This window comes from Dendroctonus ponderosae, unplaced genomic scaffold (genome assembly GCF_020466585.1).
Source record: "Dendroctonus ponderosae isolate FM_Combo_2020 unplaced genomic scaffold, Dpon_F_20191213v2 Dpon_F_20191213_1, whole genome shotgun sequence".
Taxonomy (NCBI): domain Eukaryota; kingdom Metazoa; phylum Arthropoda; class Insecta; order Coleoptera; family Curculionidae; genus Dendroctonus; species Dendroctonus ponderosae.
In genome coordinates this window covers 12,744,633-12,758,966 of record NW_026017110.1, presented here as the reverse complement: position 1 = coordinate 12,758,966, position 14,334 = coordinate 12,744,633, and the positions used below count along the sequence as shown (strand labels likewise).

At 31.7% G+C, this 14,334-nt stretch overlaps 1 protein-coding gene across 1 annotated transcript in view; it reads left to right on the top strand.

Annotated features, from left to right (window-relative positions):
• LOC109545660 (calcium-activated potassium channel slowpoke) overlaps positions 1–14,334 on the top strand; it is a 105,569-nt gene that overhangs the window by 28,308 nt on the left and 62,927 nt on the right. Inside the window, exons 4-9 of the mRNA XM_048661624.1 lie at positions 1,138–1,199; positions 1,367–1,378; positions 1,889–1,985; positions 6,691–6,802; positions 8,030–8,181; positions 10,329–10,496. Of these exons, the coding sequence (XP_048517581.1) occupies positions 1,138–1,199; positions 1,367–1,378; positions 1,889–1,985; positions 6,691–6,802; positions 8,030–8,181; positions 10,329–10,496 (603 nt within the window). The remainder of the gene's footprint in view (positions 1–1,137; positions 1,200–1,366; positions 1,379–1,888; positions 1,986–6,690; positions 6,803–8,029; positions 8,182–10,328; positions 10,497–14,334) is intronic.

Genomic DNA, 14,334 nt, shown 5'->3' with positions numbered 1-14,334 from the left:
CCAGGTATCCCAGATAGTTCTCGAAATCTCCAGAACAGGTGCGAAACTTCCCGCTTGTCAGTGTCATATTTGACAGTAAATGGGGCCCAAATGGGTCTCCCATTTACTGAAATACCATGAATTTCGATCCCCCATTCCAAACGTGAGTACCCCAGGCCATTTCCATTACAGTATCATAAGGGTGGCTGGTTGTATCTTTCGAACCTTTCTGAGAAATTATAAACTTTGGGTGCCCCAAAAAAATTACGTCTTTGCTTCTACCTTTTTGGAGGTTCTATATTTCCTACATAATCTAACTGGATCGCGAGAGGAGGTTTAGAAAAGACTTTACAACCGCTCGGCTATTTTTGCCAATTCGAGATATAAGATTTTCAACTTTTAGGCACATGGAATGGGGCAAATCTTCACTCCAGTTTTGTAATTTTTTATACCAAAACTAAGTTGATAAAAGGCGCTTTTTGAAAAGGTGTTTTCTATCAATGCCGTCTTCAATCTCCGACTTGATATTTTTGTGTTGCAAAACGGACATTATACAATATGTAAATATATACTTACATGTTTAAAAAAAAATTGCATCAAAAACAGAAACACATGTTTGGAATGGTCTATCAAATACCACGTCATACTGAAAATGACTCCAAAACAAAAACTTGCAAAGTATTTTTTGAAAATGTATTATATATTATTTCTATATTTTATTCTTTCTCATCTGGTAACAGCATCGTGTAATGCCCGTTTTTTGTCTTTGTCTCTTGCAAAATATTTTTTTTCTGGATTATGCGCAATCAGAATTAAAGAAGCGATATTTCATATCGCCCAAAAAACAGAGAATAAAGCCAACAAATATCATTGAGTTAAAAGTTAGCAATATCGGTAATATATTTATCTAGACAAATTTACAGTACATATATAAAAGATTGACTAAAAATTAATAATCCTCAAAGATTCAATTTTCCCTGAATGATAAATAGCGCCCGCGTTTCCAGGAACGCCAATAACATGCTATATTAGCATGTTATTGGTTCTCACCCTCTCTAATTAGAATCAGAAAATTTGCATAATTACAGCTCCATTGTACAGGTCCAATGATATTCGGGTGTTAATTACACCCTTTAATTTAAATTTTATTTCTTCCAGGTTGTGTTGGTGTTTATTCTCAGCATCGCATCTTTGGTAATTTACTTCATAGACGCATCTTAGTAAGTATTAAATAACTGTTATTTTGTAACGTGAAAACTAATGCTCAATATACTATTTATTGACGATCGAAAGAAAATTTCGAAAGTTCAGAACATGTACTTCTATTTGTTATACATGTGCTAACATAATGAGAATTTTTGTAAATAATTTCTTTTTTATTTTTTAGTTACCATGCTGGGTAAATATTTTTTATTACTAATTGTCGGACATGCAGATAAGTATTTGACCGGAAAATGGGGCAAATCTGTACTAATCAGAGTAATATTTTTCCGTTGTTTTTATTTTTTTGATGTTGTTCGAGATTTGAACTTAGCGAATTGTTCTAACTGTGCTTTAATTTGTTTGCTTTACTAATGCTGAAATCTAACCAACTTGCAACTACACAAATATTACATCAACTAAGTGAATCAAATAAGTATCAACCAAGAACCAAACATTGTACAATTTTCAATTAGACTAAATTTTCGTTAAATGAAGTTTACTACATCTGAGGTGCATTCGGAACACATGCACAAAGTAAGATTTCAACGTACGTGTTTGTATATATGTACACGATACTGTTATGTACACGAAGCTGTTATGTATTGCACGTTTACACATGACAATTTCGAAAATATTCTCAGTATCTTGGTAATTTTTTAAATAATGCTGTAAACCGGAAGGTCTAATTAATTGCCCTCTTTTACAGTGAAGGTGTAGAACATTGTGAGGAGTGGAGTAAAAACATCACGCAACAGATAGATCTTGCCTTCAACATATTTTTTATGGTATATTTTTTTATACGAGTAAGTATCACGGTAGTCATAGTAAGTATTAAATATGTATAGTGAAACATGAGTTTCCAGAGGATACGTCAAAACCTTGATTTCTTGAACATAATTTCTTTGTTTAAATTAGATAATTAAAATGTAGAATAATTACCGAAATTTAAAATGTAGCTTTTTTCATGAAAAGTAGATGTTTTCTTTATATTTGAATTGCAATGATTTGAATGTGACAAATTATAATTAAGTGGTAATCCAGTTTTACAATAGGAATAGGAAACTCAACCTACAAATTCATCAAGACGGACTTTAAACGTGAAGATTCAGATTGCATTATTTTAATTACTACCGAAGTAAATTGCAAAAATTAAAAACAGTTGGTAAATAAAACAATACACCGCAAGATTAAAAGCTGAAATAAAAATGGAAAATAACACGAAACGCGTTGTGAATAATTTTGCCTGTGTGCTTGATAATAACAGGGTCAGAAATTCGATCAAAGCTGGCTTGCTCAATTGCAAAAAAATCAGAAAAATTAGGTACTAGAAAATTGCTAAACAGTGGAAATATTCTCTAAATATTGCAGGTTTTTAGGTAGATTTTTGGTTTACAATGTTCACACGGAAATAAATGAAGAGGGAATAAATATGGCTATATTGCAGGCGTTTTACTCATAGGTCGTTTATGAAGAAAGCTGTTGTTTAGAAACTGAGGGACAAATAAATCATAATAACCTTGCTAAATTCAGGAATTTTTCTATCCGAAAAATTGAATGAGTGGAAGAAAGGCAACTTTCTACCGCTTTTCAGCTTTCTTCATTCACATTCTTGTGAACATTGGAAACCTATGTTGTGAAATGAAGTTATGCAGCGAACTTCAACAGATCTGTAATAACATATATAAGCAGCGTTAATGACTGTCATATAATGAACGCAACATTTACAAGAAAAACATCGTTTCTAGGCGTAAATCAAAAACATTTTTGCCACATTTATCCCTTTCTTGCTGACGAATAACTTAGTTAAAAGATATATATATTTTTGAATGCTTATGTACTCTAAGCAACATCTCCAGAGAAATGAGACCAACTTTGATTCACCATCTATAATTGTGAATAAATTCAGGGTGAAAGTGGAGTGCTTTCGGGCTTTTAGGTCGTTGTGGAAACTAAGTCCTTCTTGACGTTTCGCAAGCACAAGGAGCTTGTATCCTCAGAAGCGTTTTGTTCAAAAGCTGCTGAACTGAATGCAAAAGAAATATTTTTCCCAGCGTTCTAAAGCCCGAAAATCCCTAGCATCAAGCAATCGCCAAGAAAGCCTTGAATTTTAAATTTAACTAGGACGAATTGCTCCCTGTCAGATATTTTAAAAACTGATTTCAACTAGTATTAACTTTATTGTTCTCTTGTGACGTATCAATAATTTTCAAGTTTCAAGTGAATTGTGATGAAGTGGACGTCTTATAAAGCTGATTTCTACAAATTTAGTTGCGTTGAAACTGACTTTATAAATAAACGTACTTTGTGATTGATGCCTTAATTAATCCACATCAACCGCTGTGAGCTTCAATAAAGTTTCCAAAGTATATTTATCCAAGCACGATAATAAATACACTTCACATAATTAACCATTTTGTTAAATCTAAATCTGTTAATTAAGGTTTTAATGTGGGGCATTATTTTGAGCGAAATTAGCTGTAACAACAGATTTTCTTCGAGGTATTTTATAATTGAAATGTCACATACAAACTTGCATATTTATGTTAAAATGTATTGATCTTTCGTAAGTAATAACTTTCGAGTTTTGTAAATATATTTTATATTTGACTTTACCTAGACAGTTTGCAGTTAGCTCGAGTTATCTCTACAGGGAGGTCCCAGTTGATAGATGCAAGTTTACAGATACTACAAAACAAAATATTATGAATACTAAGCAAAATGCATTAACGAATACATGTTTCATTTATATTATCTATCCTTATAATGAATAAAATAAATATGATATTTTGATTTACTAATATTTACTAACTTAAATTTAAAAATAATACAAATAAATAGTAACAAAGAAATCATGAATATCAATGCTACGGAGATGGTACTTGCTTTTTTTTGAAATTTTGTTACATCGCTAGTTCTGTGTTATTAATTCAGCTCCAGCTTAAAAATCTATTCGTCATGGGCTTTTAAGCGGTAGAGCTCGTTCAATCCCTTTTTCTTAGGTTTTACTGAATAGAGACTATGGCACACGCCAGTTGCGTTGTTTTAATCATTGTAATAAATAAAGTAGTAAAATATTTTCTTCTTGTCAGGCATAGTTGTTTCACAAGCGAATTTTCGGAGAAAAGAACCGAATATTTGAATGATTTAACAAGTGTCGAAAATCGTTGAAATTATCATAGCTTTCATTTGCGCCATTTTGAATGAGATTATGAGATAAGAGTTATTCAAGGTGGTACACCGAATATGCGATGTGTTATAACGCATTGGTGCACAGAGCGGCCTCAACACAAAAGTGCCACACAACACAGTGTTACTCACGATTAATTGATGTCCTCTGAGAATAAATGAATGATAGGACGAGATGCTATTGGATTGTAAAAATGATAAAATCTGATTTTCTGACAATCGATATATTTGATTTAATATAAAATGGCAAATTCTAGACCAAAAACCTATCTATCAAAATATGGAAATCACTAGCTGTGGTAAAAGTAAAAATAGCTATACATATTTTAGCTGAATCTCTTTCGATGTCCTATAACTTTAAAATAACTTGCTTATAAATTTGACCATAGTCTAATTGTAGATAAATTAACCTCTGCTATGAATAAACAGTAACTCGCATCATTACAAAAATGTGAATAAACACATTAGCGTGTTCTAATGTTCTACATTATACCTGCAGTAGATAAAGAAATATTTATGTAGGGTTTTACTAACATGTGGTGTTCAGTTAATAAACATAATTAAAATAAATTTGTCGAATAAAACATGCATGTTACTTAAATGGGATGTTTCGATGTTTAGCGGTTTAGCTATAATGAGAGAAAACCGTTTTTATGTTACAAGACACTCGGCTTAATTCAATGCTTATAAAACGTACTTTATTTTTACTGTTGGAGAATGGAAAATACTTATCAAGAAAATGATGTGAACAAAATATGTCAGTAATTTTTCCAATATCGATTTTTCAGTGATTTCACCGAATCAATTATAATTTCTTATCCTGGCATATTGTAAGTCTTATGTTATATTTGCAAATTTGTCATTATGGATATATTATGCTTGCGTTCAATTGGTGTGTATTTTTTTAGGGTCTGCAGAGTTTGTAAATGTGGAGTGTATTGGTGGAGTGGAGTTAATTGTAACTTAAATTTTTATATCTCACTTGGTGTGATCATCAATAAAGTGAATAATAAATGAATGATTCTTAAAAACAGCGGTTTGAACATTGTTTTCTTCTCAATTTTGTCAAGACCAGCAATTACTTTTGCTCTTCGAATGTTTAACATTTTCATTCCATCTTATAAGTTTAAGAAAGCAGAGAAATACACGCAATATTTTGCGTTTACTAATACTTCAGTGAGAGCAATTCAGTGGCACGATTTCTGATTTTCCACTAATTTATATCTGTTATCATATCATGTTAAAACAAATTTGTACGCGTTTTGTGTACTTTTCTTTTTTATCCATCCACGCGAACTTACTTATTTAAGAGTGCAACAATAGCATTAATTTTTGCAGCAGCAGGGATGAGTCTGTCTGGATTTTGATGATGAAAATAAGTCGTCTTTAGCTCTACTTTTGAAACTAATCCCGTTTAATTTTCTCTTCTTAAGGTATTTACTTTTACAAAATATTTTTTTTCCAGAAACATTTAGATTGAAGAAAAACTCCAAATTTACTTTTAAATAAAATTTGATAAACTTTGTTACATGCTCATTAGTTAGTAAAACGGGGCTACTTAACTTACACTATGTGCATCAATTGGTTGAGATGTTCTTTCGAACAGTGCTGGCATAGAATTTTTTTAATTTTTCAGTTACAAATAACATTTCATATCGATTTTTTCGTACGTTGAACTAATCTATATTTTTAAATATATGGGATGATTTTAAGATTAGGCGGATGAATAAAATTAGCATCGGTTCTCTGGAGGTGTTGTCGAAGAGTACCTACTCATACTGAATGCTTATTCTGGAAAATACAATGCAATAATATGTATATAAAATATAGATATATCTAGATATGATCGAATGTGCAATATTCTCTACTTCATCCATAATACATTTTTGATAACGTGCCGCGGCTAAAAAACGTCTAAATTGTTCAAATGGTATGTTAAACCTCTTGATTTATTCAGTAAATAGTTTTAATTTTGTTTCCTAAAACATTCATTACCGCAAATTTTAAATATTAACTTTTTCATTCTGTTCAATGTGAAATTTAACATATTGACAGTAAATTTGAAACTTAATTTTCTTAAAACTTTTGTCATTAAATATAAAAATTGATTTTGAAAAGAGATTCAAAAACATTATTATAATTTTAAAACGTTTTAAAATACATGATAGAATGAGCCAAACTCTAAAAACGCATCTACGTTTGAAATGGTTGGAATTGATGATACATATTTAGTTCATGTTTTCAATTACATTTTTCAATTCTAATTAATTAAAACTTTTGAATTTGAACAAAAATACTGAATCCGTCAATTTTTTATTTCAGTTTATAGCTGCTAGTGATAAGTTATGGTTCATGTTGGAAATGTATTCATTCGTAGACTATTTTACGATACCCCCGTCCTTTGTTTCAATATATCTGGATCGGACTTGGATAGGTATGTATATTAAACTTGCTACTAGATGTCTACTTTAAGAAGTATTTAATTCAGTTCCTGTTAATTATGTCTGCCAAAAGTATTTAGAGAACTAGGTGGAATTATAAACTGCATTGATGTAACGCATAACAATGCAGGCCTGATCTACTAGATGCATTTTGTTTCTTTCAACGCCTTTGAATGTTTTACTTAGTTCAATTATTTGAGCTTTTGATATAAATAAATATCGTCTTGTTTGTTCGTTAAGTAAAGTGACGCCAAAAATAGTCAACCGAAGTTTATTTGTGTAAAGTCTCTCAAGTTCTTTTAAGGTTCCGCGGACACTAGAATAGTTGTTCTAAGCAGTAAACTGTTTTTTTCCATTTTCACATGTAAACATTACCTAATAATCGTAAAGTTAAGTAAAAAATTATTTCCTGTTTATTATTATTCATTGCAATGAAAAGCTACGATACTTTCAAAAGCAAAAGTAAGGTACCGGTAATTCATTGGTTCGTTGTAGTAACGCGTTAAGATTTGGAGACATAATAGTTGGTATTGGTATTTAGAACAGCTAGAAGAAACAAAATAATTTACCACTGATGTTTTATCCTCGACTGTTTAATATTAGACTCATTATGAATGTGTCTAGTTAAATGTTAGGATGTTTATTCATGTCAAGTAAATAATGAGAAGGAATTATGATAATTTTCTAGTGAGCGGCGGTCCTAAATATCGTACAGTGGTTAATTTGAAAATTTTGTTTGCTATAACTGTTTTATTTCAAATACAAATCAATCCTAATATTCTTTAAAACCTTATCTAACGCATTACTAAAGTTTACAAAAAACTTATCTTCAGAAAATTTAATTAATTAAATTCTGTTTTAACGGGAAACGTACCTAATGGCTTTTCTATGTTAAATACTTAGTTCTTATGATCATGGGCACAGTCACTAGACACATTCATAATAATATCGAGCAGCCTGGGACAAATAAATTTACTAACCTTAATAGTGCCAATCAGTCGCATAATTTTTTTCTTCGTAAAATTTGGCAGTCGGTTTAACTTTGAATCGCTTTAAACCTCACAACTCGTGGTTTCTTACAATAAAAATTCTGTAAAAATTCGCAAATATTACACGGGGCAGACGCAATGGGTTCTGCATGTTTCGCGTCTTATAATTAAAGTTCTGCTTATTTCAAGCAATAGCGTTTACGTTTCTAATGATATATTTATTCGTTTTAGGTCTCCGATTTCTTCGTGCTCTACGCCTTATGACTGTACCAGATATTTTACAATACCTCAATATTTTAAAGACTTCCAGTTCCATTCGTCTTGCTCAGCTAGTTTCTATATTTATATCGGTATGGCTTACCGCTGCTGGAATCATTCACTTGGTAAGTAGACATTTAAAACTTTTACTTGGTAAGTACACTCTGGTAAAAATAGGCAAAGAACAAAGTTTAATATAATCGCATATTTTTTATGTTTTAATTTGATAAAGATGTTGACCTCATTGCTCTAAGTTCTAGATTACTGCAATTATTCTATATACAGCCCAGAAAACAATTCGTTTTCTTATTAATAATCGTAATCATACATTAGTTTACTTATAATTCTCGAATATGCGCTGTGTTTTTAGACAGCACCTGTATTATACCACGACTTATTGGGGGTACCTCTGACTCTGCGAATAACTTATTCGGGGTGTCGATATAATCGAATTATCGAACAGGGAATTAAAATTTTTTCATACAGCACGTATGCGCGTGTATACAAATAAAAATGTATGTCTTTAACTCTAAACAAGTTACCGCCTGTGTAATCACCTCATTGTGCACTATTCTCAAGCAGCTTCTCTTCTTATTCGGTTAATTAAGTCCTGCTCAATTTGTACCGGCGTTTAGTGAACTATTGCTTTAATGTGTCCGTGTGTTCTGAGCATTTTACATACGTGGTAGGAATGTATCCCTTCTTTACTATTTATTTGGTGCCTGAGAAAGTGTCTGTTGTTGTGCAATGCTCTGAGCACCCCTGGAAGGCTGCGCTGCAATTATCTCCAGAACTCCTGGAACTGGAAATACCTGGTACTCCAAATTCTATATTCCTGGAGCCAATCTTCCAGTGTCGCTAACGCTTTGTTGTTGTAAGTTGTTACAGCTTCTGCTATGTTAATGTGGCATTCCCCCATAACTAATAGCATATCCGAATATTCGATATTGGTGTACCTTTCGTGAATGAAGCTTAAAAGTAAGTCACAATTTTACAAATGCTTGTTATTCTTGACAAAAGCTATGTATAGTTGGCGACACATCAAAGAAGACGACCCCTAAAGGCGAAATGTGAAATACGTCAAATATACATACAATATAAGTCACAAACTTGTTTTAATTTTAAGATTATTTCTTTACAATTTAATAAATCGTGCTCTTAGGTTTTCCAAATATCTCAGTTACTGTTTTTGTTGTCCATCCTTCCTCGATTAATGTAGTTATGCGAGTTTCTTCAAATACTTTCGAAAGTGTCATTTTGATAATAGAATAACAAAATTTGAACCCAAAGTGAACAGTTACGTACATATCGAAAAAGATTGCTCAGAAAAGAAGTTAGTGTCTAAGAAAGACGCAAATTTTTCTTTCGGCCAAAGTCATGGCTGAATGGGCTGACGAAGATTTGATGCATCTGAGTGACTTCCGAGAAGAAAAACCGTATTTAATGGAAATAGTGTAAGAAGTGAGTCGTCCTGATGATTCGACAGACAAAAATTGAATTTGTGTTGAAAATTGATTGAAATATGAACAATAGGCGGTAAGAAGAAAAATTTGGATTCAGAAATCTGATGGGATGATGAGATGGGCATGGCAATGAAGGGATGTGAAGATCATGATATAATGGGATAATGAGCAATGGCTAGTGTCACAGGAGATAATCAGATTTTCCATAAGAATATTTAACTCTTTTTCTCATTTAACTCAAGTGTACGTTGGGAAAAGAAGCTGAGTTACTAGTGCATGGAATGATCCTTCTAAGAATAATACGAAAGAAGGCTGCACCTCAATATCAAGAAATATTTTCAATAACTAATACAAGTTTCAGTGTTGTTAATTAAATGTTAATGTGCCGTATATTTTGGAATTGTCAAATTTGCGTATCTACTTAATGCATGAAAAGTTTTCCCGCTGTCGTAGGTGTTTGCTTCTGTTTTGATCTGTCTGCACTTTATGTCTTTGTAGGTATGTATTTATTTACAAAATAAAGGTTTTCGTAACCATTGAGCATATTTGTGTGAGACTGAATGTGTTCGAATTGTAGGTACCATTTATTATAAATCCTATATAACAATTTAGTTCTCTGAATGATGAAAACCGTTCACTTTGAGGCATTCTCTATTTGGGCTTAATACTACTTATAATAATTCACGACTTTATTTCATGGAATACCTTGTATATAAACTATAAGCTAAAACAGCACATAGTTCGAAATCAAATTCCTTCGTTGTTCACCTTAATTTGTTACTGTTTATTTTCTTTTAATTTTCTTCTAGCTGGAAAATTCAGGAGACCCGCTGGACTTTGATAATCCTCACCCGTTGCCTTACTGGACCTGCGTATACTTCTTGATAGTGACCATGTCTACTGTGGGATACGGTGATGTTTTCTGTCACACTGTATTAGGCCGCACATTTTTGGTCTTTTTCCTCCTCGTCGGCTTGGTAAGTTCGATTGTTTTTACCTGTTTCTATAATATTATTTGGCTTCTACTGGAACGGAAAGGGAGAGCTGTGTCGCCTCGTGAGCTTACAGCTTTGCTCTTCAAAACGTTCAATTATTATTTTTTCTTCTAGTACTTAAGATTGCAAGGTAAATTAAGATATATTTAAACATCAATATAGCTATGCTAATGCTGCTGCTTTAGTTTACCTTGTAAAGGAGAAATAGACATTATCGAACCTAAATTAATTAAGGGCTACAAGAGTCCTAAGTAATAGAAACATTAATTTTTATATAACTGTCTTCATAAGTATATCTGTTGCAAGATTTCTAAAAGTTTTTGGGTTAGCATTAACAAAACCACTTCCTTTCTTCATTTAAAGAAACCCCCTCAAAAGCGTCTACTCCTTTTCCCAGTCCAAACTCATTAGTACAAACCCTTCAAGAGAATATAATTGCAGTCGTAGTTTAGGTATGTGAATTAATAGTGTTCTTTTATACCAATTGATTGATTGCGATATATTCTTTAGATTAAACTTAGCATGTACTATAAACGATTTCTGCACTGCTGTGTAGCTTATCAGCTTATCTGTGTTCGAGTGTTGTTACTTGCTTCCTTACAACAGCCGTTCAATATCTTTAACACATTACTAGTTTTTTCGATTATGATTTATTATAACCCTGATAAGTTTTGCTTACTAGGGCAATGCAGACCAAAAAAGAATATATCATTCAACTGATTCGAAAAGCGACCTAACATGTCTTTCTCTCGAAGTAAGTCACTGAAATTGTGTATTTTATTTATCATATTTATGGCACGCCATAAATTGTTCAAATTTAAACCACAGAACTGCTCTCTATGCTCTAAATAAAATTATTTCTTTAATATCACATTCTTTGCCATTACTTTCTCAGCTAATTAAATTTTTTAATGCACTAAAATAACAAATGTTTTAATTTTACGAAGGTACTCTGTAAAATAACAAAATATGTTCTGTTGTGTAACAAAGCCTCTTATGAGGAAAATGCATTCTTTTTGATTCTAGTGTGTATACTTTCTTATGAAACCTGAAAATATTTTCTGATTTATTAAATTAGAGAATAAATGCAATAATTCCTCTAAAACCCTATTATTTAGTTTGATATATTGATTGGTTGTCGAAATTAAATTATGGAATTTTGGTCGAAACATGCACTCAAAGTGAACATTTTTTACGTCAAGTACTGCGCGAACACATGCGTAATATAAAAATACTTATAACTGTTTAGGGAACGCCAATTTTGCAGTTTTTCTTCTCTCTCTCTCTCTCTCTCTCTCTCTTCTTTCTTTCTGTAAATTAAAGGAAAGTCAAATTTAAGTCTACATTCTTAAGAAGTCAGAGAGTTCCTTGAAAGATTATAAATATTTCCAGATAGATACATATTAAACTTATAACTTGAACTTGGATTTTTTCTCACTTTATTTGGAACCCAAGTATAATATTCATTATAATAAAATTGTTTAAACATGTATTTCATGTCTTAAGGAAAAAGTTTTATTGATGAAGTTCAGTTTTAATTGAACTGACATATAAATTACGGTTGAGACGTAAAGATCCAATACTAAATTAAGCTGAATCATAATCGAATAAAATGGAAGTCATTGTTGATAGAAATGTTAAATAATCTAACTTTTTTTTATTATCATGCAGTATACATACAAAATCAAATAAAATTAAAAAAAAAAGTCTTTAATTATTTATAGTTATTGTTACATAGTATATGAAGAAATGTTATAAGTGCTGCGAATTGCCATCTACAGAAAAGCAACTTGTCTATTTGTGCTTTTGAATACTTTGCCCAAACTGCCTCTAACGGCCTTTACTATTTGTACCTGCTGGCTTATTTTACCATTATGATGAGAAAACAATCTTAAAATAATCTAAGTCACCTACAATGGCGTAAGTTACAATTTAATGTTGCCTAAAACATTAATAAGATTCGTTTGAAGACATTCGGTCATATTACATGTCGTTGAAAAGGGGAGAAAAACACTTACCTCATGACATTACAACTTATATAAATTAAAGAATTATTGTAGTTTAAATTTTAAAAAAATTATATCCATATGATAGAACATTGATTAGATTAGAAAATATTTTTTTTTCATCCACTCTATGCAAATGTATGCAACGGAAATGTCTGGTGATGATCCACTCAATGATCCACTCAATTGTGCAAATGTTTAAAGCCTGATACTCAAAAAGTAGCTGAAGGATGTGCAACTAACAATTTGCAATGTTTTTATTTATTCGTTAAAAACGGTTAATTTAATATGTATAAAAAAGAAAATTCTGGAGTTTGCTGTGAAGATTGTCTAAAAAACAGCCTTAGAGAGGTTAGCTTTTCAGAACACATTATGGCTAACGATAATCCATGAAACTGCATAAATTGACTCAACCTTTTAATGAAATGCAACTGCGTAATTTTATATCGTTTTCCAATGTGGTGCATAAAATAAATCGTTTTGACACTTATTGAAACCATTCATGTGCATTCAAGCTAATTCAAGTTTCGTAAAGTCCCTTTGCTACACAGGGACTGATAAATCGTTATGAATTAGCAGTCGAAACTGTAGACATATCGAATTTGTGGTTAGTAAATCGTTGCAAAATTTTACTATACAAGTGGTTGCTGTAGTTTAAATAATTTATATCTGTTTTACTTATAAAGACAATGTTTGCTATTATTTGGCAGTTTATCTTGTCTATGTCTAACAGAGCAATTAATATCTTAATGAAGATATGTAAATGTGTAGTCGCTCTTTGAGCTTGGTGATTAATAAGGCAAATGTTTGAGAAATTCTTATAAAAAACTAAAATGAACAAGATGAGGTCGCACCCAACCGTCCGGTGCCGGAACTCGAGAGCTTTACATCTTAATGTGTGGTCTTTTAATCGTTTGGCCTTCCTAAGCGAACAAGAAACTCTCAGAACTTTATCTCGCTTAACATATTTACGTGTTTTTACTTAAAAGTCAGTTTTTCGCCCTAAACTGCCAGGCGTTTTATCAGCAATTCGCTAGAACGTCCTTTTCCAACTCAATTGAACTGCACAGTTCACAGCAGATAATGCTTTAGATTTCTAGGTTTGTCGGTAGTGGGCTTTAGCTAGCAGCTAATATTCAAAAGCTGATATATAATTTATTAATGGAATAATAATATTTATAATAATATAATAATATAAAGTCGAAATCAATTCTGCATGGAACAGACATTTCCAATGTTCCAAATATAACAGAAAACAAAAATTACTTTTGTTTGTATTTGAGAGAGGCATTGTTATCGGTTTTATGGACAAGTGAATCACGTTAAGTGTTGTATAGGATTTTGGTCTGCAGACACCCACTTGAATCTTATTTGACTAGTAACAGTAATTAGGTTGAAATAACGCATTTGGGAATGATTTTCAGGCTATTTTTGCTAGTAGCATTCCCGAAATCATAGATCTAGTAGGTACTAGGTCCAAGTACGGTGGCGAGTACAAGAGAGAACATGGAAAGAGGTATTAAAAGCACTCAAAGGGAATCTGGTTATATCATACGTGATTKGCTGGTAATCGTTTAGCTTGTAAACACGTTAGAATCACACCTCGTTAGCATGTTATGTTATAACCATATTCCCTTAAAGCTACTATCTTGCTATGATGTATATTTTATAAATAAATATATTAATAAATATTTAGGGATTATAACTAAACTTGTACTTCGGCCGTTTACCTCAAATGCATGACTCACGTGTTCTACTAAGACTAACTAAGTATTTTGGTTTATCTTTTCACAGCCAGCCCGCACAAAATTTAT